Source organism: Camelus ferus, chromosome 16, assembly GCF_009834535.1.
Source record: "Camelus ferus isolate YT-003-E chromosome 16, BCGSAC_Cfer_1.0, whole genome shotgun sequence".
Lineage (NCBI taxonomy): Eukaryota > Metazoa > Chordata > Mammalia > Artiodactyla > Camelidae > Camelus > Camelus ferus.
The window spans coordinates 32242811-32266765 of NC_045711.1; the positions used below are offsets into that span (position 1 = coordinate 32242811).

The following is a 23955-nucleotide window of genomic DNA, read 5'->3' on the forward strand; positions in this document are numbered from 1 at the left end:
TACATTCTCAAACCTATCTAAGAAATAGCCCTGATTTTGAAATGGCTTCTGTGGCATAGGTTTGACAGATGTAAGTCTTTGATTCTTTGGCTTTGGTTTTTTTGTGCCTGTTACAGTTTTATACACATTCATTAAGAGGGAGACATTACCATCAGTGTGTTGTTTATTTTTTCAAATTCCAGTATGTTTTTAAAGACCCACATTTCACTAAACAGTGTATTTGTTGAAATTGATGTGAGTGACTTTATGTTTCCGCACTCGATACAGTGTCAGATGCTGTAGTTTGTCAGGGTTAGAACGGTTGGATTCAGGATGTTTAGCTGACTCATTGCAGAAAGTTATCCTGTAAGAACGTGAATCAGGACAGGGAAGACAGATTTACGTACCGTGCAGCTCAAAATGACAATTACATTGTCATTTTCATTGTGAATACTTTTAGGTTCTATATTGGCTGTGATCTTTGTACTAACTGGTATCATGGAGAATGTGTTGGCATCACAGAAAAGGAGGCTAAGAAAATGGATGTGTACATCTGTAATGATTGTAAACGGGCACAAGAGGGCAACAGTGAGGAATTGTACTGTATCTGCAGAACACCTTATGATGAGTCACAGTGAGTTCTGATAAGAGCATCATATTTAATAATTTAGGAAGCCAAATTGCTCTGACTGGTTATTTATTTATTTTAAAATAAAAAGCAAGATATTTCTCTGCATATATTATACACTTACATTACAAATTCCTTTTGAATTTTTTCTCTTCTTCCCTCTTTACCTCCCCTTCAAAATTTATGTTGCTTCATAGTGAATGTTTGAGATGCATTGGGGAAAATGTAGTTTAATGGTAGACTTGATTCTTCAATATGTAACATAGAAATTAATGAGATTAAAATAGCCTGACTTCTTTGGACTTTATCAGTGTTTTGAAATGGTGCTTTATTGCAGGTTAGAAAAACACTAATTTGGGTATAAGCTCTGAGACTCTGTTATTAGCTTTTAGGATTTCGAGCTCCCAGTTGGGTGGCCAATATCAGCTTCCCATTTGATACGGTATTGAAAGATTCTTGTCTTAATTTTGTTTTGAGCTTTAAAGTCAATTAAACGTTTTACATTTTTCTTCATATTAGTTCTCCAATTTTGACAGTGTTCTTAAACCTTTACTGCTTGTTCTTAACATCAGAAATACTAAATTAACACATTGGAATGTCAGTCTTCAAAAATATTAAAACAATTATAATACTAAAACTATTTTATATCTCAGGGTTAGAATATTTTCAGATGCATGTTTTATTAATTTTTAAAGTAAATTGTAAGTAACGCGATCCCGTCTGTTTTGAACTCACATTTCCGTTTCGGATCTTGCAGATTTTATATTGGCTGTGATCGGTGTCAGAACTGGTACCACGGGCGCTGCGTTGGCATCTTGCAAAGTGAGGCAGAGCTCATTGACGAGTATGTCTGTCCACAGTGCCAGTCCACAGAGGATGCCATGACAGTGCTCACGCCGCTCACGGAGAAAGATTATGAGGGTTTGAAGAGGGTGCTGCGTTCTCTGCAGGTGAGGAATCACTCTGTATACAGCTTTTAAAGCTCGGCATTTAAATTCTTGGTTTGAACTTCCCAGTCTTTAGAGTACCCGGTTATTTACTGACTCCCAGCTCCTCCAGTGAAGAGCTCCGCATACTTCAGTCCTTCACGTGCCAATGTCACAAGGTTTACCACACGCTGGCTCAACGGTTGTGTATCTAATACTCACATTTAAAATGGCTCATTTTTTTAACCTAAATTTAATTTTTAAAGAAAACTTTCTCTCCACCATAGATTGAAAAGCGGTTTGATCAAATTCTAGTGACATACAAATGCTTGTCTAAGGCTTTGACCCAAAACCTTCCCTCCCTTAATAAAAAACAAAAGGAGATGGGGGTGGCTTACAAGATTAGCAAGTGTTAGAGGTGTATTCAAGATATGCGTGCTCTACTGATGGCACTTTCTCCTGTTGGAATCATAATCAGAAGAATAGAAAACTGAAAAGGGAGCAGTCGTCTCAATGTGTGCTTGAGTGTTATTTAACATCACATCTCTGCCATGTCATTCGCCTTCAGGGGTATCCATTCCACACTAGGCACCCATCCCACCCCCGTTTAATAGATGTGATTGCATTGCCAACACACCCAGGTCGTCATGTGGGACCAGAGCGCAGATTTCTTAACTCCTAAGCTGGCGCTCCACCGTCCCCACTCCATGCCGAGGCCCCAGACCACTCTTTGAGAACTGTTATTACGAAATGTGCTCATCTGAGATAATCTGCGACTAGAGCAAAATCATCTAAGAATAAATAATTTCATTTCTCAAGTTTAAAGCTGACTTTTCAAGTTTAAGGCTTGATTGATGCAGAAACTCAAATGGGAAACTTGAGTGGAATTATTATTTCGACCTGACAATAGCGATGCCTTTTTTCTTTTCATTACAGGCCCATAAAATGGCCTGGCCTTTCCTTGAACCAGTGGATCCTAATGATGCACCAGATTATTACGGTGTGATTAAGGAGCCTATGGGTAAGTGCTTGAGTTGAGTATGGAGTTTTTTCAGAAGTCTCAGCAGATATTTCATTTATCATCCATACAATTGATATATCCTGAGGTCATGTTGATCAAGACTGGTGGGAGCATAAATTGGTATGCACTTATAGGATAAAATGTGAGTACGTATTAAAGTTCAAATGTGCGTACGTTTGGACCCAGCAGTTTCATTTCTTAGTATTTAACATGTGCACAAGCATGTTGTTCATCACAGCAGCGTTTATCATTACAAAAATGCTGAAAATGAAACAAATAGCCATCAGTCGAGGAGTAGCTAAATCAAAGCGGTATTACAGAGCTGTGTAATGAATGAAGCCAGTGAATGGGTTGAGGTCATTTTGAGCCTCCCATTTTCCCTGTCACCTCTTTCTCATCCTTTCGTGAAGGAGAACAAAGGTAGAGCTCCAAGAGAATGCAGCCTTACTGCCCAGGAAAAAAACAGTTATAAATAACAACTACAGGTTGTATTAAGATAAATAGCTGCAGCTGCTTATATTAAAAATAGTTTATCTGCAAAAGAAATTATAAAAGTCAAAGCATAGATAAAGGTGCCCCAAGCTGCCAAAAGACAGGCTCTAGCTGATGGAAATACTCCAGGGGCCAACTACACATTTTTTCAGTGGGAATGGTTTTAGGGCATATTTGAAAGTTGCTAGGAGAGTGGACCTTAAACGTTCTCATCACCAGGGAAAAGAAGTTTGTAACTGTGTGTGGTGATGGATGTTAAATACACTTACTGTGGTGGTCATTTCTCAGCATATACATAGATCAGATCTATGTGTTGTGCACATAAAAGTAATACATCTCAAAACATAAAATTTTTTAAAGGAACTAAAGCTCAACGAGGGTTTTTTTTTTTTCTTTAAAAAAAGGAAAGAAAAGGGTTGTGTTTGACAGCAGCTTCAAAGATGGGGAACCATGAAGAAGAGATAAATGAGGGCTTATCTTTGGGGAAAAAGCATTAATAAATAAGTAGTTGTTACTTCTATTCTCCTGATGTTGAAGATGGAAGAAATTAATCATTGTACGTATTTCAGATGTGAATAATCTTTGAGAAAGTACCTGGGGTGTTTATTTAAATAAATAGATAAATCCTGCTTCTAGAAATAAAATAAAATATAGAAAACTTAGGAAATAGGAAAAAAATAAAATACACTTTGGATCTGAATGCTATCAGATTTTGGTGTGTTCTTGTGTGTGTGTGTGTGTGAAAATTGAGGTCATATAATAAATGTTTCTAACAGTCATCTTCCTGTGTCATTAATTTTCAATAACATGTTTTTAGTGGCTTTATATAGTCTGTAAATTGAATATGCCTTAACTTATTTAACCAAAATTCTTTTCTTGAAGAGCTAGAATGTTTTCCTGTCTTTTTCTTTTCCTTCTTATTACCACCAAGGTAAACATCATCTTATGTAGTTATGTATTAAAGGTAATTCAGATCTCCCAAACATCTTTTTTTTTTAATTTTTTTAACATTTTTTATCGATTTATAATCATTTTACAATGTTGTGTCAAATTCCAGTGTAGAACACAATTTTTCAGTTATACATGAACATATATATATTCATTGTCACATTTTTTTCTCTGTGAGCTACCATAAGATCTTCCAAACATCTTATTGAAAGAAAATTTAAAGTTACAGAGCAGTACCTGGGTTTTAAGCAGTAGACAATTGTATATTTTCTAAGAGTACGTGTTTTTACAGATGCACAGAAAATGTCTGGAAAGGTCTAGACTAAATTGAACATAGTCATTTCTCATAGGTGTGTGAGGAGCCAGCAAGATCAGCAGCTTTTATTTTCTTAAACAGAAATAGGGTTATAAGGAATATCGTGTTTTAAAACATACTTTGTAAGCTTGTTAGTACCTTTTTCACATCAGCTGGGGTGTTAGAGCGTTTTTAATTACATGAAATTAAGATAGTGAATCACTCCCTATGATAGATTTTTCAGTTGTGTGCAGTTTTTGCTACTTTATATAAATGCCACTTCTGTGAACATCTTTGCGCATCTGCTTTCTACGATTACAATTTCTATGTCAAACAGTGTATATACTTTTTAGGCTTTTGATAAATATTTTCAGATTGCACTTCAGCATACTGAACCAGTTTCCACTGATAATGTTTATCTGTGCCGTCTCTCTGCATGCTTGAAAACACTTTGAGCATTATCACACTTTTGAGGGGAAAATTTTTCCTTTGCAAATATTTATTTCAAAGTAATGTGTTTGCTGTGCAAATGCAGGTGTCACAGAGAGGTAGAGAGTAAAATGTAAAATTTCCTGCCACTCTCAAGTTCTCCCTTAGAGGTAACCTCTGTTAACAGGCTGATGTTACCATTTTTAATTTCTGCTAATTTGGACAAAGGAAATGACTCTTGGGCTTTGTGTATCTCAGTAACTAGTGATGTGCTGACTGAACTTTTTTTGCGTGCCTTTCCTTTTTATGTATTTTGCCATTTTGCTCATTGTCAATGTTATTTAAGAGTTATTTATATACTAGGGATGTTTAAAAGTTTTGTGGTAACTTTTTGTCATATGATAGTTTTTTTAACTTTTTTTTTCTTTTGAGGAGGGAGGTAATTAAGTTTATTTATTTATTTATCCTTAGAGGAGGTCCTGGGGATTGAACCCAGGGCCTCATGCATGCTAAGCATGTGCTCTAGCGCTTGAGTTATACCCTCCCCCCACATTTTTTAATTCATATCTATTAATTATTATGAATTCTACCTTCAGAGTCATGCTTCTAGTCTTTTTCTCTACTCCAGATATATAAATATTCAGCTATATATTCTACAAGTACTTTATTTTTTTTAAAGGATACCTAGTTAAGTTGGAATCATAAAATGTCCAAGCACCACTCACATACTTTGATACAATTAGTCAATCAGTAAGTACCTAGAACTTCAGTAGGAAAATGGTGATATCCTGGGGTAGTGTGTTAAGCAGTCCTTTTCCTGTACAGCCTACGTAACCTGCACAGGATGGATGTGCCCAGGGTTTTGTTCGGAATTTAATCAGGCGGGGTGCATTTTTGCAGTGTTCTTGTTTACACATTTTTCCCCCATCTACATAAAGTGGAACTATCAAAGACGAATGTGTTTTTTAATATGTGTGTGTGTGTGTGCGTATGTATATATATATATGTCATAAAATTGGCCATTTTCACTTTTATATGCATAATTCAGTGATGAATTACATTTATTTCTGCCTTTAAATTTTTATCCACCAGGGTGACTTTGGCATATAGTGTGAAGTAGAATTTTTCTTCAAATACAGGTTGCCCCATGGTTGCCACATGCCAATTTATTAATGAATTGTTCCTTTCTCTGCTTATTTGAAATGATATCCTCAACTCTTATGCTGAATACAGTTAGACCTGTTCCTGTGTTAAGTTCAGTTCCACTGATGTTTGTGTCCTCCACGCTTTTCATTATCACGGCTTTATAATGTTTTTTAATATCTCCTTGATTAAATTTTCTCTTATTAGTTTTATTTTTCAAGTGTTTCTTAGATAATCTTAAACTTATATTTTTTTGACTGCACTTTAAAATCATTTTCTCAAGTTCTAAAATAATCATTGAGATTTAGTTTGGAATTGTATTATCTGTCAATCTATCAGTCCTAGACTGATTTGGGATCACTGGCCTTTTACTCTCCTGGATTTTTGTGTCCTGTTGGATATGGAATTTTCCTTCAAACATAACAGGACCTAATGTTATTTCAGGTAGATTTAGCTCAGTATATTCCAAAATAGTTTCCTGTGTACCACCCTAATAATTTTTGTCATTTCTCCATCCTATCTCTGCTATTACATACTAGTATCTTTATTCGTATCAGCTAATATTGTTCCCTTACGTTTTAAGTAGACACTTTATATCATTACCAACATAATCTGTAAGTCAATATCACTCATCACCAATATAACAATAAAAATTTTTTTAAAAAATGATGTTATTAAAGTCTAATACAAGGGTCACAAAATCAGAGATTTTATTCTTTTTTTAAATTTTACTTTTTGACAGTTTTTTGGGGGGTAATTAGGTTTATTGCTTGATTTTTATTTTAGTTTTTTGGGTTTTTGTTTTTTGTGGGGAGGGGTAATTAGGTTTATTTACTTATGTATCTCTTTAGACGAGGTACTAGGGATTGAACCCAGGACCTCATGCATACGGAGCACACATTCTACCACTGAACTATACCTTCATTTTGTTCTTAACTCTGGATTCCTCCTTTTTGTATATGTAATATACTTAATTAATTGTTTGCATGTGAAAATATGTATACTTAGATATGTATTGATCATGTTGGCGCAGTGTTTCCTTTATCTCAAACCAAAAGAGCTGTTCTCTCTAGTTAACTGAATGTAAAGACCTTTCTTAACAGTAACCAAGATTTATATTTTGGACCCCGAATCAAAAACAAGATTGGAAAAGTGCTCCTCTTTTCTTCGTGAATTGCTGAGTAGTCTTCGCTGGTAAACTGGTTGGTTCCAGGACTGCTTGGGCAGGATATGTGTTTTCTTGCTTGTCAGAACTGCGGGCAGTATTCACATTGGAACAACCTTAAAGCTTTGAAAATCTTTTACATTTTGTGTTTTTAAGACCTTGCCACCATGGAAGAAAGAGTACAAAGAAGATACTACGAAAAGCTGACGGAATTTGTAGCAGATATGACCAAAATTTTTGATAATTGTCGTTACTACAATCCAAGTGACTCCCCTTTTTACCAGTGTGCAGAAGTTCTTGAATCATTCTTTGTACAGAAATTGAAAGGATTCAAGGCTAGCAGGTAAGCAGATGTGTTGAGTGCTCTGAATTAATGCAGCTCTTCAGATTCTATACTGTCCTAACAGCCAATGCAGTTTATGGTAAACCTGCAAATAAAGACTCTTAAAAAAAAAAAAAATTAAGACTCTAGCATTAAGATATACTGTCAAGGACAAGTGGACAGACTCAGTCATGAGGAATTGCTGAGTTTGTTATTATGATCTGCTTAAAATTTGAATCATTTTTTAAAATACAAACAACATACGAATGTAAGATACTGTCTTAAATGCCACAGGGCCCTTACAAAGGTAACAGTAAGAGTTCTTGCTCTCACTGAGTTTACAGAAGTACAAAAATGACTATTCTATAGGGGAGAGTAAGGGGGAGACCACGGAGGAGGAGATGTAAGCACTTTCTCTTTCATTTGAGCTTGCTGTATCTTTGAAATCATAAAGTGTTTTATTTTCCTGGGTATTTTTTCTGTAGGCAAAACTGGACTTTAATCTAAGTCCACAGACCTTTTCTTTGAACCTGTAGTAACATGAAGGCACCGAGCACCTTTGCATGGTATTCGGGTACTGTGATCTTCACGCCTTCTGTTTGTGAACCTCAGCACCCCCTCCTTCCCAAGCCGGTGACTTTCTTCCTTTCAACAGAGGCCTGTTTTCCTTTCTTTTGAGAGCTGCCACCGCTCTGTAGCCCCAGGATTCATTGCTCACCAGCCCCCAGCCCCCAGCGCTCAAGCTTGATCCTCCCTAGGTAGTCAGAGGGTGGGTCTCGGCCGGGATGGTGGGCCTGGGCATCTTTATTATCTGATGAACTCTGAAGGGACTGTGCATACCAAAACTAAGAATCAGTGCTGTACCTCGTAATTTTTAGGAAAAACCCTTAAGGTGTTTTGTTTCTCTCCTTCTCCTATAGCAAGGTAGATCAAGGACTGTATTTTAGAGTCAGTTTACATAAACTGCAAGTGAAAGACAAGCCCAACTGAAGTATCCTGTCTCCTTCTCAGCAAGGGAATCAAAAACTATAGGGAGGGAAGGAAGGCAGGCAGGCAATATAGACCAGTAGACTTCACAAATCTCTAAAGCTTTCCTATTTTTATCATTACCTGTTAACCCATTAGCTGTGAAACTTAAAATATAAGAGGACTGACAATATGACAGAGTCCCCAGGAAGCTAATAATAAAGGAATAAAAAGGGATAAACTCAGAGTAGTGAAAAGAATATGGTAGAAGTTAGTTAGCTGAGGAGATTTCAGCAGATTCTGGAACGCACACTGCAGATGGAGGAAGGCTGGCTGTTGGAGGCAGGCAGGCTGCAGCCAGACCCCTCCCAGAGGGCTCCTCAGCAGAGGTGACAGCCTTCCCGGTGACAGCCTCCCCACCCACAGGACCCCAGACAACCTCCAACACAGAGATTCTAGAACAGAATAGAAAGCCAGAGAGTAAGAGAAGAGAGGAATCAACTGAATCTCTGTATACGGGCCAGGCACCCTCCCTGACCCCAGTGTACACATCTGCGTAGGAAGCCTAAAGAACCAGAGGAACACAGGGTTCTTCTCCAAAGAGACAGAGTAAACTGTCTGCAGAGAACTAGGGTCTACAGAAGAGAATTGGACCCAGAGAAAATCTCCTGCTCTCTGAAGGATCGGCTCCCTCTTTCTAACATTGTGGTTCAACATGATAATTCACCCACCTCCACCCCAGAAGGAATATTTAGCAACCTGGAGACATTTCTGTTTGGCACACTTGGAGGTGGAAAGTGGTACTGGCATCTCAAAGGCAGAGGCCAGAGATGCTGCTAAACATCCTACAAGGCACAGGACAGCCCCCCACAACAAAGAATTATCCAGCTCCAAAGTGTCAGTGGTGTTGAGATTGAGAAACTCTGGTCTAAAGCAAAGCCTGCCAGTCAGTAAGCCGTACACACGGGCACAGGGCCCTCCAGGCACCTGCCTGGGCTGTTAACTTACTCTTCTTAGGTGGGAACAGACAGCCAGGAACGGCCAGATACTGAAGGAAGGCCTGCAGTGTGAAGGAGAAAGGTCAGTGTAACAAAAAGTAGACGCCAGAGAGAACAAAAGAGAACTTTAAAAGCAAGCCTCCAAATCATGTCCTGAAAGAAAATTTAGAAGATATTGCAACTTCAAAATGGTGAACAGGATATTAGGAATAAAGAACAATCTGAGAAAAAGAGTAACTGGAAAAAATTTAAACTTACTGCAAGCATTGAAAGTTCAAATCAAGGAACTCTCTCAATGTAAAGAACAAAAAGACAAGGAGATGAAAAATACAAGAAAAAAATGCTACAGAGTACCCAGTATTCACTTAGTGGAAATTCCAGAAAGAGAAGACAGACAGAGGAGAGGAAACTATGAAAAGACCACTAATATAAGAAAAATTTCCAGAGCCACCCGGCTGAGAGGCCCAAGAACAAATCCAAGCAGAACGAGTCATTCACTCAACAAATGGTTCTTGAGCCCCTGCTGTGTGTCAGATATTGAATGTAGCAGTGGCTAAAACAAAGTTCCGGCTCTCTGTGGGGCTTACATTCTTGTGGGAGAGGAAGACAGAGCCAGGGCGTGGCCGGGGAACCGTGAGGACAGTTGATAAACAAACATACAGGCCAGCTGGGCAAATGGGAAGGGTCCACCCCACAGACACAGGAGTGTAAAATTTCCAGATGCCAAGGACAAAAAGAAGCTCTTCTGAAAGCGTCTGGAGAGGATAAAGCAACCTATAAAGTAACAGGAATTAGACTGGTATCGGCTTTTCTCTAAGAACACAGAATGCTAGAAGATTATAGTGGAATAAATCCAAAAGTTTGAGGAAAAATGATTTTCAGCCTAGAAGTCTGTCCAGGCAAACAACCAATTGTAGAGGCAGAATAAATACATATTCAAGTCACACAAGGACTCAGAAAGGGCCTCCTTCCTGTGCATCCTTCCTTTTTAGCAAGTTATTTTAAGACGTGCACTAGCAAAATAAAGAAGCAAATTAAGAAAACAGAAGACCTCGGATTTCAAGAGAGCAATGGGAGTTACTCCGCCCCAGGGTGACAGTTGTACGGCAGGCCTGTGGAACAGGGAAACGGAGCCCTCCCAGGAGGGATGTGACTGGAGGGGAAAAAATTAGATAATTTAAAAATGTAAGGGGGGAAATGAAAGGCAATTAGAAACTCCATGAAAAGCAAAAAGTTGTGTAGGTCACTAAGAATGCCCTCTTAGGTAAAGAGTAGGTGCTACAGAGAAAAGTACTTACCTAGTCATAATAATGTAAACAGTACGTTGATTTTCGACTTTCAGAATCAGTCTGTAGACAAAGCCTGGGAAGGCTGCATTTTAACTTTATTTTAATTTTAAATTGTAGAGAAATAAAACTTGGACTCAAGAAGGGAGGAGGGAAATGCTTACATGAGCTCATTTCTCATTTGCCATAACAGGATTTAAACAATATAAAAGCTGATGAGGAGTAGCAGTGTATGAAATCTAACTATCAAAGAACTGAAAGTTCAAAGTGATTGATGCTGGAGAGCTCGGTCTTGAGGTTGGGCAAGACAAGACAGGGGGCCGCAGCTTACCATAAACCCTCCGTGCTTTTGATTCGTACCTCATGTAGTTATCACTCTGATTCAATTTCTCAGAGTGCTTTTTTTAATTGGAAAGGCTTTAGCATTTGAAGGTAACTGTGAGGTGCCAGCTGAGGGGTTTGAATCCCACCCTGCTGAGGGGAGTTCTGCACAGTAAAGGGGCCGCTTAGGAGAGCTTGCCACCTGGTTACTTTGTGTAGCTTCTTATTATATTCTAGTTTATATAATTTTTAAATTTTATTTATTTATTTGTTTGTTTAATAGCAGTACTAGGAATTGAACCCAGGACCTCGTGCATGCTGAGCTATACCTCCACCACTGAGCTATACCTTCCCCCCTATATAATTTTTTATTAAAGAGCACAGGAGCCAGTTGACAAGTATACTCACATCTGCTTAAGTAAATAAAATGTGAAGAGATGTTAGGGAATTTTTCTTGATTTCTAGATTTAGGGGGGAATGAAACATACATGTAGCCAGTCATTGAACTTTATTTATGGATTTCCAGTATTTGCTGTATATTCTCCCCATTTTAAATTTATGATCTCTGGCATTATTTTCATAACTGCTCTTTGTTATAATTCACCATTTATGCCATCCGTGTTCTTTCTTTTCTTACAGATTGTGATATCTTTAGTCTGAATTTTTAACTGGAATCAGAACTGGATGTTGGGGTCACTCTTTCTCTTATTGTACCACGTGATTACCTAATTCATAATTGCCCCCCAAAGTTCAGATTAGCTAATACAATTTTTTAATGTTTTTTTAAAAAGATGTATAGTAGTAAACAGTTTATTCTAGCAGCCATGTTGAACAATGTATTTAAGAATTGTAAACTCCTGGAATACTGTATTTATATACACTTACTGCAACAGAACATGCTTGATAACTGTACAGTAATTTTGTTTTACTAACGAAAGTTGTGAATAAAACTGTGAAACTAGAAAGGAGACTTTCTGGACTTTAATAGAAACATGTGATTTTAATACTGCTTTTTCTCTTAACACTTTTTCTTTCATCTTCCCCAGCTCAATGTGAAAAAGTGCACACACACACACACTCATGCACACACACACACACTCATGCACACACACACAACACTCATGCACACACACTTTTTACCTCAGTGGTAATGTTTCTGTAAATGTCTCTATTTGTCCCTGTGTCTAAAAATGTTGTATTGGACAAACACACATAAATATATATATATATCTTTTTTAATATTGGCTTTTTCCAGTGCATTGTCATGTTTAGTGTACAGTGAGAAATTTTAGTATTATAGGTTAAAAATTTCTTACTTGTTCTCATATATTGCTTGCCAAGGGTGAATGAAAGAACATGGCTGCTTCCCTCAGACAGACTGACCTTGGCGTCCACATAAAGCATCATGTTTTCAAAAATGAAGGGTGCTTAATTGTTCCCTTTTTTCTGTATTCTGTAGGTCTCATAACAACAAACTGCAGTCTACAGCTTCTTAAAGTTCACCGTGTTAACCTAACATAAAACACAGCAAGAATCTGGTTGTCTGAACTATTTTAAATTAAGGAGCCAGATGTTTTTAGTCAGGTTATCCTGACAAGACTTGACCTAAACTTCGTTTTTATTGGTCATAACAGTCCAATTATATTCTTGGCCAATTTTGTCCAACGGACAAAGGAAAAGCAAAGTCAACGACACCATTATCTTGTCAAGATCAAATGGTTTTACTCTTGTGGCAGAAGCGGGAAAACTTTGTTTATTGAAAAAAAAAAAGAAAAAAGAAAGCAAGAAAAAAAGATAATATGGGGTCAAGTATAACTCCATGGAAATGCCACGTCTGCTCTTCAGTGAAGAAGCTGGTTTAGAGTCTCACAGAAAACTTTTGACTGTATTTATTTATTGTTGCAAAAAAGACGCTTTTTTATTGCTGCCCTCATTTGTCAGCTAATTATTTTTTCTTATAAAATCCAGCCCCGGTTACATGTAATCCATTCTGTATCTTATCATGATTCCTGTAGGTAAAAGTACAAGACGACCTCTAGATGTCTTTTCTTTCTATGAAAGGAGCTGCTATGTACACATGTGCACAAACACACAACTGGGAATCAACGAGTTTATTGTTCATGGTAGATAAAAATTACGCTTGCATAAAGGTTGGGCAAAGTGGTCCTGGACTACAGACTCTGTTGCCTTGACTAGAACAGTCCAATTTGTCATTTCCTCTGCACCAGGCTAAAATGAGTAAAAACTATTTGAAGGTATCTTGTTTGTAAACATTTGTCAGATTCTAATTTTTTTCTTTTTGTATTAAAATTCAACTATGGATGTATATGAAACAAAATAAATGGAGACAATTTTTCTCCCACAGACGGTGTCTTTGAATGTGCGCTAATGATTACCTGTAAGCCTTTGAGGGGAAAGGGAGGGCTGCAAGGTAAATCAAAGGCAGAAGGATCTGACTGTACCTGGATTTCTGCAGGGTAGGAGTGGTCCTTCATTTCCTAGTTCCCAGCCCACTGTCATCACGTCAAAGAAAAATCTCCAGGGGTGCTAATCCTGTTGCATCGATCGATCGGACTAATAAAAAAGGAAGTGTGACAAAATACGCATTGCCTTCCTCTGTGCATTGTATGACACCAGGCAAGTTACCAGCTACAGACCGCTACTTATATTTTATGAAGGGTTTTTTTTTGTTTGTTTTTTTTTAGATGACTTCATCCTTTTTGTATTTTGTTTGTTGGTTGAGTTGTTTTGGGGTTTTTTCCACATAAGAAAAAGTAGTGTAAGTAGTAGGGGGGAAAATGGAAACAGCAGAGGAAGGTGTGTTCTGCCTGTTTTTTCTTTCAGTGTCCTAACCTCACACATTGTATTTCTACCTTGTAATAATAGCGTCTGTAAGATCTGCCATAGTTGGTTTACGCAGCTTTGCAAAAATTTTACTAGATTTTGCACTAATTCGTATTAGCTTTGTCCTACCAAGTTCTGGGATTTATCTAATTACTGTTTTTTAAAAGTTTCCTTCTGTTTAATACTGCCCTGCTATGCAAAACCTTGCCCGGATCTCAGTTTCTTAAAAGAAAGACGTTGCTACCGTTCCTGATTCTTTCTTACTACAGGCTCAGGTGTACCAGTTATTCCGGGTTAATTTTATCTAATGAAGCCCATTCCTTTTTGTACATAAAAATGTCACTTAAACCTGTGCTTACAAACAAGAGACTAATTGCTCAATATTGAAAACATGGAAACAAAGTTTTTGCCTAAAATATTAACATTGGAAGTAGTCAAATGTAGGTTATTTTGTCCTTTTACTTTTTAAAAAATGTTACATGTTGTATGCACTGTGCTGATGCAAGAATCCTACATTTTAATGAATTATAAAATTATTCTGCATCTCATCAAGTCACAGTATTTCTGTACTATTTATTCATATATATACAGATACAGATATATATGGGCTTAACCATTTACAACTTGTTGCGGCAAGAACTTTCCTACCTGTAGGCAATAGATTGCTATGTTTTTAACAGATTGTGGCAAATTCTAAACAGCAATTCTTTTTGTACGTAATAGGACATTTCATCCTAGAAAAATAAAGTAATGTTTTTGACATTGGATTTGGTGCAGTTTCTAATGAAACAATGGTTGGTTGGTTAATATATATTCTGTAAATGTTGGCACTGCCAAAGTGTACAAAAAAGGGTAAATTTTATGGGACTCCTCAGACTGGGAAGATGTTAATTTCATATGTGTATTTAGTATTATAAAGCCTTTTGCAAAGTCTATCACCATATAAATACACAGGCATTTTACAGTTTTATCAAGTACAGAGCTTTAGTCTTTCAAAAGTAATTTTTGGAAAAACATGCATTCTTATAACATATTATGAGTTTCAAAAGTTGCTCTTCTATGAATATTTGACAAGGTTCTGCTACTCAAATGAGATACGTATATTACAGCTATTTTGCCTTCAATATTCCAAGTAGTAGAATGCACATTTGTTATACTGTTGGGATTCAGATTCTACCCAGTCTTTGGGCTTGTAAATATACTTCATTTGCATCAATAGATTTCCTCTGCTAAAAGTATTTTCAGTGCCTTTTATTTTTCATCTGCCAAATTCACAATCCTTGAAACCATTTCATAAAAAGTATTTTCATAATACTGGTCAGGCTTTTTTCACCTACCCAAATTCTGCAGGATTTCTATTTCAGCTAATGTCCTGCAGTAGTTTAAAAAAAAATATGAACTTTCAGAGATATTTTCTAAAGTAAAACAATTACCTTTTTATATTTCAAGTGGCCTGGAGTGTTATTAAGAGACACTGAGATTTGCTGTTGTTTTGTAATCTGCCCTCCTGGAATCTTTGAATAAAAGTTCTTTCCCCATTTCTCTTCATTTGCTAGGCAAATGCCCTGCATCTTTTGTGTGTTTCTGATATTAAAGAGCCATCCTGATGACCTTGTAAATCTGCACACACAGCCTCATGACGGAGGCTATTACCCATAAGTCTCAGATTTCTCATTCTTAGAATGAGAATGGTGGTCTCTCAAGGGCAAATAAGTGCTACATTTTTTTAAGTGATAAAGTCCTGTGCCTGAAATTGAAGTTACGCTTTGTAGGTAGTGGGTCAGTTTTTAGGTGTTTGCATATACAAGTGTTTGATCAACTTAAAAAAATGATTTTAAGAGAAATATAAACTAACAGTATCAAATGATATCTTTAATTAAAAGACAGTAAAAAGCTAGTCGCCCCCCCCACCGCCAAAAAAAAAAAAGCATGTTTTATAGACCTTTCCCTACCAAAAGAAAAATGTTTTTCTGCTTGAGTTCTAACAGCTTGTTGAAAGAGGAACGTGCTGAGTTACTCTTGGCAACAGAGTATTTTATTGGTGAGGGACTTGTGCACCTAATCCTTCAGTTTTCGGAACACAAACCCATGTGCTAAGGAGAATCTATCAATAGGACAAAAGGACAAGGAACTACAGTGAATTTGTGAATTAAAATGTTCCATAAAATTCAAAGATTGTATCCAAGGTACTGACTGAATATTGAGAAGATTCTTTTAAACGTTTTTGCCTAACCTGGAATTCCCAGTCTCGTTCACTGCCTCCCGAGTACACCCCCAGACGCACAGCTGGCCTACCTCATTTGCACCTCACTTATCTTTCATTGCAAACCTGGGCTTCAGTGATGGCCTTAATTTTAATGAGGCAGTTTCTAAAAAGCTGGCCTGCCTGTGTTTGCCAAGGTGTACACGGGTCTTCAATGGCCACACAGAAGAACTGAATATGTACAGGATGTCAGGACAGGACAGAGGCTTCACAGCGTAAGACCCTGTGTGCTATTACAGACTAAAGACACATCTTGAGCTCCCGAATGCATCTCCTCTGAGACCAAATGGGCTGTTTTTCTCTCCTCAGTGCGGTTCCTTTTTATCCTTTCTTGAGGTAGTTAATATTCAATCATGGATGATCATTGTCTGTTCACAGTGTTTCAAATTAACTGCAGCACAGCCTGGTCTTCTGAAAAAAAAAACTGTTAATGTCTTTATAGACTCAGGTATAAAATTAATCTTAAATTCAGTTAGCGATGAAATCTTTTTCAAGCCAACCGGAAAACATTTAAAATTCACATGTTTGCAAGCCATCATTAAATATTGGTTCCAGGGATTTTGGAGTAAGTTTGAGAAATGCTTTTTCCCAAACCTTTGGGGGCTCAGTGAAGCTAAAAAGCAAAAAAAACAAAACAAAAAAGAACCACAAAACCCAAAAAACCAGCTGCATCCAAGATCTGATTTCAAGGCAAGATTTACTGCTTTATAAACACAAACATGATACTTGGTCTTAATAGAAAAATGACATCAGATAATACCCAGAATATGTTTGGCATCGGGATAGCTGCCAGTATGGCACAAACATGATTTTAGAAGCAGGAGGTGTGAAAAACTGTATCTTCTATCTTCGTACATCAGGAACACTTGTTAGAACAAACACTTGTTTGCTTCAATTAAGCCCTTCAGTACTCTTTTAAGTGTAAAACTTCTAATACTTGTCTTGGGCTCTGACTTTAGTGTTTGATCTAAATGTGATCTAAATGACATTTCATATGTCTGACTAGTGCACTTAACTGTTATGTACAGAATTTTAAATGTGATGGTTTTAGTATAAAATTTGGTTTGACTCACGATATAAACTATTCAAAACTGTATATTTAAAATCAAGGAAGTGTTTTTGTGAACTATTTCTACGGAAGAATGTATTTAAATTAAAATAATTAAAAATAAACAACATGAAGCAGTGATCTGTTAACTGGACAGGTCAGTTATCTGAGCTCTGTGACTGACCGGCACTACAGCTGAGTAACTTTGCCCCGGAGCTTAGAAGCATACCATTTAAGAAGCATTTTGTGAATCAGAAAGTGACACCTTCAAGATCAGAGTCTGAACTCTGCAACTAGTTCTTAAAGGAGCTATGTGCCCTAAGCTAAAGGAAAATCCCATTACATGAGGATAGACCTCCTGCCTTATTGCTGAATTCCAAGTCTCATGATCCAGAAATGCCAGGCTGGTATTTTTTTTTTTTTAATGGAAGTACTGGGGATTGAACCCAGGACCTCATGCATGCTAAGTTCATGCTCTACCACTGAGCTACACCCCACCGCACTAGGCTGGGATGTTTCAAATGCACTGGGTGTGAATTGCCCCTTGCACTTGCCCATCCCTTTTTCGGTTAAATCTTTTCACATAGCTGCTGCTGCTCCTGAGCAGTCCATCTCCTGGTCGGAGGCGCCCTCTCAGGACCTGAAGCAGAGCTGTAGGTAGCTGCCTTCTCTTATGGTAGATGTGGCCCATCACAATATACCTGCTGCCTGAAAAAAAAAAAAAAAAGTCAAATTATAAATTCATAGCATCATTTAAATTCCATGAAACTCTAAGAAAATGTAAGGTCTTTAAGAAATGCCTAAGCTTGAGTCTATTATCTTGCTGCACCTGTTGAATCTCAGACATTTAACCCTCAGGCAACAGGTGTTAACAGCCTAGTGACTGTTATAAAACAGATTATTCAGTCTGCAGATAGCCAACACTACGAAACAAAGGTCCTAAACACAATGAAACAGTGGGATTTTACAGAGAACATATCTAGAAAGTGGGTTGGGCATTACCCTGTACAAACACACACACACACTCTCAAGCCCACCCCCCACCCCCAAGACTTAAAAACTCAGTCTAAACAGCTCCTTAGGCATCCCTTCTGTTAACGGTGTTCCGTCATTCACTCCATTTGTCAACAAATATTTACTGAGTGCCTGCTTTATTACTATCCGTGCTGTCCCCATCTTTAACAGCCCGAGGCGGGGGATCGCTGATAGAATTTAAATCATAGAGTAGCCGAAATAATACCTGTCGCCTAAATTCTATTCATTTTAGGATATCCCTCTCACCCAAAAAGGTACTGGGGTGACCGATTGAGACCGGGCTGGGGCATATCCAAGTTATAAATGGTGGCATAAAGTACACATATAAGATGTTCACTTAGATCAGTTTCAATACCAGGTTTAAATTCTGGACATGGCTTATTGCAACTGGAGAAGTCTAGGGCTAACATGTGGACTCGGAAGAAAAACCCGTCCGGAGTGATGTACAGGCGGTTCATCTTGTATAGCCCGTCCCGGTCCACCAGCAGAGTCACCAGCCGGATCCCTGTGCCAAGCACGTCCACATCATGCACGATTCCGTTCACTGCTGCTTTCAAAAAACAAAGAGTTTGGAGAAATGCATAGCTTTCATTTCCTCTTTCTCTCCCCAGTGCGTTTTTAACAAATCACGAAATAGTCCACACGGGTCTGGGGCCTGCAGCACCGAGTGGGTGGGTTTCTGTAGGGTTTAATTTAGGGGTCCCGGTGCACAGCCCGGCGCTCTCGGCTCGGAAAGGCTCGCCCGGCGGCCCGAGCTCGGCAGCCCGGGCCCGGGAGGAGTGCGGGCGGGGCTCACCGAACTCGCTGGCGCAGTAGGACTCGTGCTCGTCCAGGTCCGCCCTGCAGGCGCGCGCGCAGAGCTCGGCGCCAGGTTCCGCGTCCTCCCTTCCCCGCGGGCCGAGGCGCGGCGGCGGCGCGGGCGCGGGTCCCGGGGGCGGTGCAGCGGCGCGCGGCCGGTTGGGGTGGGCAGGAGAGGCGGAGGCCTCGGCGGCGCGCGCGGGGGGCCGCGCGGCCGGGAGGCGCAGGGCCCGGGCGCGCGCGCGCCGCGGGGAGTCCTCCAGTGCGGGCACGCGGCGCGGCGAAGCGCGGTTCTCGGCCTGCGCGAGGCGCGGGCTGGGCGGGCCGGGCGGGCCCGCGGGCGCGCGCGCGGCCTCCCGGAAGCCGGCCCGGTTCTCTGCAGGCGGCGGGGGCTTCCGGCGCCGCAGGTCCGACCAGGCGCGGGGAGAGTCTTCGGCAGCACGCGGCCGTCGCGGGGTCTCTGGGACCGGCTGCGCCTGGGGCCCCCGCGTCTCTTCCGCACTCGGGCTGCCGCCGGGGTCCGGCTTCCTGTGGGGCGGCGAGGCTGTAGGGAGAGAAGAGGAGAGGCCAGGGAGGCCGTCAGGGAGGAGAGGCCGAGGAGGCAGAGAGGAGAAGGGAGGGGAGGGGAGGGGGAGGCAGAGAGGGGAGGGGAGGCAACGGGAGGGTAAGAAGTGGGAGGCCGAGACCAGAGTGGAGGGAGGCCGAAAGGGGAGAGGAGGGGAGGAGAGGTGAGGCTAGGGAGGCTGAGAGAAGAGGGAAGGCAGGCAGAGACGAGGCTGCGGAGAGGAGGAGAAGCGGATTGGGGGAAAGAAGAAAGGGCTCTGGGAGGAGAGAGGAGATGGGGGACAATGTAAACTCAGCAAACACCTGCGAGAGGAGAGATGGGGGGAGGCCAGGAGACCTGGAAGTGAAGGAAAGAGAAAGGGAGGGGGTCGAGGAAGGCGCCCCTGGGGTTAAGAGGAGGAAACTTCCTCGGCTTCTGGTGAGCACAGGTTTCCTAGGCCCCAAAGGAAGACGGAGGTGAGGGTCCTGCCCTCTAAGAAAGAGGCCAACTAAGAACATTTTCCTCACCACTCAGTAGCTTTTAAAATTACAGCAACCTGTTTGTTCTAGGACTAAACATAACTGACAACTTTGGTTAAATAACAAACTCTTTTTGCCCTTTTATATGTGTGTGTGACATACATATATACGTACACACATACATCCGCCTTTTTGCTGTGTACAGTTTGTTGAGAAAGTACCAAGAGCAAATCCAGAGGGAAAGGTCTCATGTTACAGGTTCTCCTGATTGTTTAAGCGCCCCTGACAACAGAACTATTTGATTTTCCCACCGTGTTTACACTGTCATCTTGGTCTCTGCAGAATCAAGCATTTGTGAGTGGATTTTTATCTGGCTTCTTGGACACCGCTTACTAGTAAACCACAACTTAGATTTTTAAAGCATGGCTGGGAGGCAGAGGCCCCTGGTTAAGTATAAAAGCACACAAATTCCTTACATGCCCCCCACCCCCTTTCCATGTGGAGAAAAATCTCCTAAATGGCATGGCATGGGAACAAATTTTTGAAATTATTAGTGATTTTCCCCAGCTCTGCAGGCAGGTTGGTGAGCAAACTTCAGCCAGCTTAGAAGCTGGGCAACTTTCCATGCCCAGTTACACAATATCACCTCCCCGTTTTCCTGGGTCCCAGTGCCCTCCAGACAAGAGCCCGTCATTATTTTTCTATTGTTTTAACGTCTGGTTTGCTGCATTTCTCCTCTGGCATGGAAGAGTTGGGTCTGCCCATTTGCAGCTCTTGCATCACTTCATTTAAAGTGATTTATCTCGCCAAATTGACAGTCTCCTTTAAAATCAGCTTTCACCCGGCAATAATCGCCAGTTATAGTTCATGTTTTTGCAGAGAGGTTGATTCTGACTCATTATGTTCAACGTTGCCCATACACAGCTGAATAAAGTTCTGGTGGATATCCAATTCCTGGCTGTCAACTGTTGACCTCACAACTGCTTCCCCATTGATATCACCATCTGTTGTCATGGGAAAGATTGTCTGATATTTGGGTTAAATGCCACTGAAGTCATTCAATTTCCATGTGGAAAAATAACCCAAAGTAAATTGCCCTGTGAGGTGCGGAAGCTATTTTTCCCAGAGATAGCGAATCGAACAGAACATCCAAATAAAAGCAAAACAAAAGCACCTCCCTGCAGAGAACCTCTTATTTCTTCATTCCCTCAGTAATTTTCATCTCATGCATGAAATTGTGTGTGTGTTTTAAAGACTCAGGTGTCCCAAGGCCATTGGTTGGGACTGCAGGGAGAGGGGGGAAAGGTCCGATTTCGGCTCCCTTCGCCCCCAGCCCCGGCGGGACCCACCCAGCGCCTCTGATCGCCCGCGGGACGGGGACCCGGGCGCAGGGCGGACCCCGCGCTCCTCCCGGCGCCTGCCGCCCGCCCCGTCCTGAGAGCCCGGCCGGCACGGCTCCCGAAAGGCGCGCCACGACCCCTTTTGACACTTTCCCTCTTCCGTGATGGAGCAACTACTTAACATGCAAAGTTTTCTCCAGCCTGCCCGGCTCTCTCGAGATCATTTCAGTAGCTGAACTGGCTTCATTCCGAAAAGGCTGCCAAGACACACACAATCTTGGGGACACATTTTGATCCTTTGGAACACGAACACGGACCTGGAGTCTTCTCTCTGGCAAGCCCTGACCCCTTTCTCGTCCCGCCCTTCATCGCGCCCTCTCCCCCCCCACCCCCTCCACCCCCCCATCCCCCGGATCCCAGCCCCTCTCCCTGGGCTCAGCGTTTCATCGATCTTACCTTTTCTCTCCGCCACTGGGGCTTCGGGAGATGATCCAACGATCAAACAGAGGAGCCAGAAAGCTCTAGCTGTCATGTTTGTAGACACGGTTCCCAGGCTCTAAAACTGAGCCTGGGCTTTTGCTCTTTCTCTCCCCCCACCCCTTCTCCACACCCCCACCCCCGTTCATGCTAATGAGGGGCAGCCTTTGGGGAAACGGGAATCACTCACTGAACAGACCATTGGAACAAAACCGAGCTGCAGAGATTTCTCCCACCTCCTAAGGGGGACGAGCACTTGGCCTCTCAAAGTTGTCCCTGGGAACGTCTGTCCTGTGATCTGTGAGCAATAAGAGCATCAAATCCTACACCATAAACCCGTGTGGGTTTGCCGGCAGGAGTGGGGAGGAGGCGAGGGTGGGGTGGCCAGTGAAGAGAAGGGTGCTGAGGGGCTGAGGGACAGGGTGGGAGAGAAAGAATGATAGGGAGTTTTTCTAGATTAAGTCAACAACAAATAGGCAAATTAGTGCTTAAGACACTTTGGGCTTGTGGAAGGGAGGCGATTCCAGATGACAGAAAATATGTCCCGGAATGTGTCAGGGATTCCGAGAGGAACCAAGTCACTACATCCTAGGTTTGGTTACACTATTTTACTATATATACAGTATTTATATTCTAGAATCAGAAAGGGGGGAAAAGCCTCAATAAAAGAGTTTTTCTTCTCCCTCCTCCTCCCCCCAAATGAAATTGGTATCTTGTTGGCTAGATTCATCAAGCCCATAAGAGTGCCTTTTACCCACCAGATGCAAGAGGACCAAGAAGTAAAAATCCTTCCCAGCTCTCTAGTGATGGCTCATCTCCTCAAGAAAGGTGGATTTTTTTTCTTTCTTTCTTTGTAAGAAAAACTCATTCCCTACTTAGGTCTGAATTCTTGAAATGGCTCTGTATATTGGGTCCTGAGCTAAGGACCCTTTCCCTCAGATTGAACAGAAACAGCATTCACCAAAGGGGTAAGTAAGCTCACCATAGTAAACCCACAGCCTTACCGACCTGTATCTCATTTCAACAGCTTCAAATCCAAAAAAAAGTGGAAATGCATTGAAATGAAGGCATTTTTTTCTGAAGCACATGAGCCAACAGTGAGATGCAGCTGCTAAAAGAAATAACGAACTTTTGCTGGGGGGTGGGGGGTGGGCAGGGGGATCATGTTTTCAAGAAAGACACTGGAAAGCTAGAAGGAAAAAAATAGGGCAGTGAAAGGGCTGGACTCCATCATGGTCAAGATCTTTTGGAGGAACTGGGGATAGGCACACAAAAACATGTTATATTTTTGGGTAATAACGAGTAGGTAGAAGATTTCAAGTGATAGGTTTAATTTCAGATTAAGAAAGAATATTCTAACTAAGATCTCCAAGAGAGCAGGCTGCTTTGAAGGATTGTGACAATGAAGTCCTGGCCATTGGGGGTATCCAAAGAGTATATGATTCAAAGACACTGTAGAACAGGTTCCTGAATTAGGTGTGTTGTGGTTTGAGGGCTGCGGTGAGATAAATCAGTTCTAGAGAGGAGCTGGCTGTCTAGTCACAGGCTAACAATATGTTGGAGGGAGGTCCCTATGTCTGTAGTCTGGTCCTCAACTTTCCTCAGCTTGAAACTCAGTTTTGTCAAGGGATCAGATTTATGGGACCAACTCATGTTAACCAAACTCATAAAAAGCAGATGTATAAACCAGAATGATGCTTATTAATTTGCAATAGAGAGGATCTTGCAAAGGTGATTGAGAGGTCTAATTATTAATCAGAAGTTTGCCTATTGAGCATTAAATAGAATTGCAATTGAAGGTGGGCTACTCTGCCCTCATTCAAGTTTTAGAGGAGCATATTCTCCATTTCCTGGAGTATACCCCTCTAGTCACTACAAGGCTTTTGTACACCAGAGTCAGTGTCTCCAGATGCTGACCAAGACTGAAAAACACTGAAATTTGTTCTTCTGAGTTTAGAGTTTATAGATGTCCTTACATTCCCTTCTTCCACATATTCGTCCTTTAAGTCAAGTGGAATAAAATTAATTAGGCTTAAGCTTTCTCAGTTACAACCACATCTCAGATGTAGCTGCCTGAGATTATATTCAAGTCACCCAGATCCAGTTTGGGGTGTTCCCGAAACTCTTCTGTTGCAGGAATGTTGTGAATGCCCTGAAGCCCACACCCTGAAATGTAGAGGCAGAGAGCAGAGTGGACGTCTCCCACGG

At 40.8% G+C, this 23955-nt stretch overlaps 2 protein-coding genes across 13 annotated transcripts in view; one reads left to right on the forward strand and one right to left on the reverse strand.

Annotated features, from left to right (window-relative positions):
* Positions 1-14528, forward strand: part of BPTF (bromodomain PHD finger transcription factor) — a 129143-nt gene extending 114615 nt beyond the window's left edge. For 8 of the 12 annotated variants that reach the window (XM_032457050.1, XM_032457061.1, XM_032457054.1 and 5 more), the window contains 5 exons: positions 440-613; positions 1365-1557; positions 2470-2554; positions 7183-7369; positions 12379-14528. In XM_032457050.1, coding sequence (XP_032312941.1) covers positions 440-613; positions 1365-1557; positions 2470-2554; positions 7183-7369; positions 12379-12415 — 676 coding nt within the window. In that variant the 3' untranslated portion in view covers positions 12416-14528. Of the gene's footprint in view, positions 1-439; positions 614-1364; positions 1558-2469; positions 2555-7182; positions 7370-11558; positions 12356-12378 lie in introns of those variants that run through there. The other 4 variants (XM_032457056.1, XM_032457060.1, XM_032457062.1 and 1 more) reach the window with 2 other exon arrangements.
* A 2176-nt stretch (positions 14529-16704) lies between these two features.
* On the reverse strand, positions 16705-21880 carry C16H17orf58 (chromosome 16 C17orf58 homolog). The gene is made up of 4 exons (XM_032457063.1): positions 21727-21880; positions 18906-19451; positions 18465-18656; positions 16705-17782 (listed from the first exon to the last, which is right to left on the reverse strand). The coding sequence occupies exons 1-4, from the start codon at positions 21800-21802 to the stop codon at positions 17592-17594; spliced, it is 1005 nt and encodes a 334-aa protein (XP_032312954.1). The 5' UTR covers positions 21803-21880; the 3' UTR covers positions 16705-17591.
* Positions 21881-23955: the final 2075 nt, after the last annotated feature.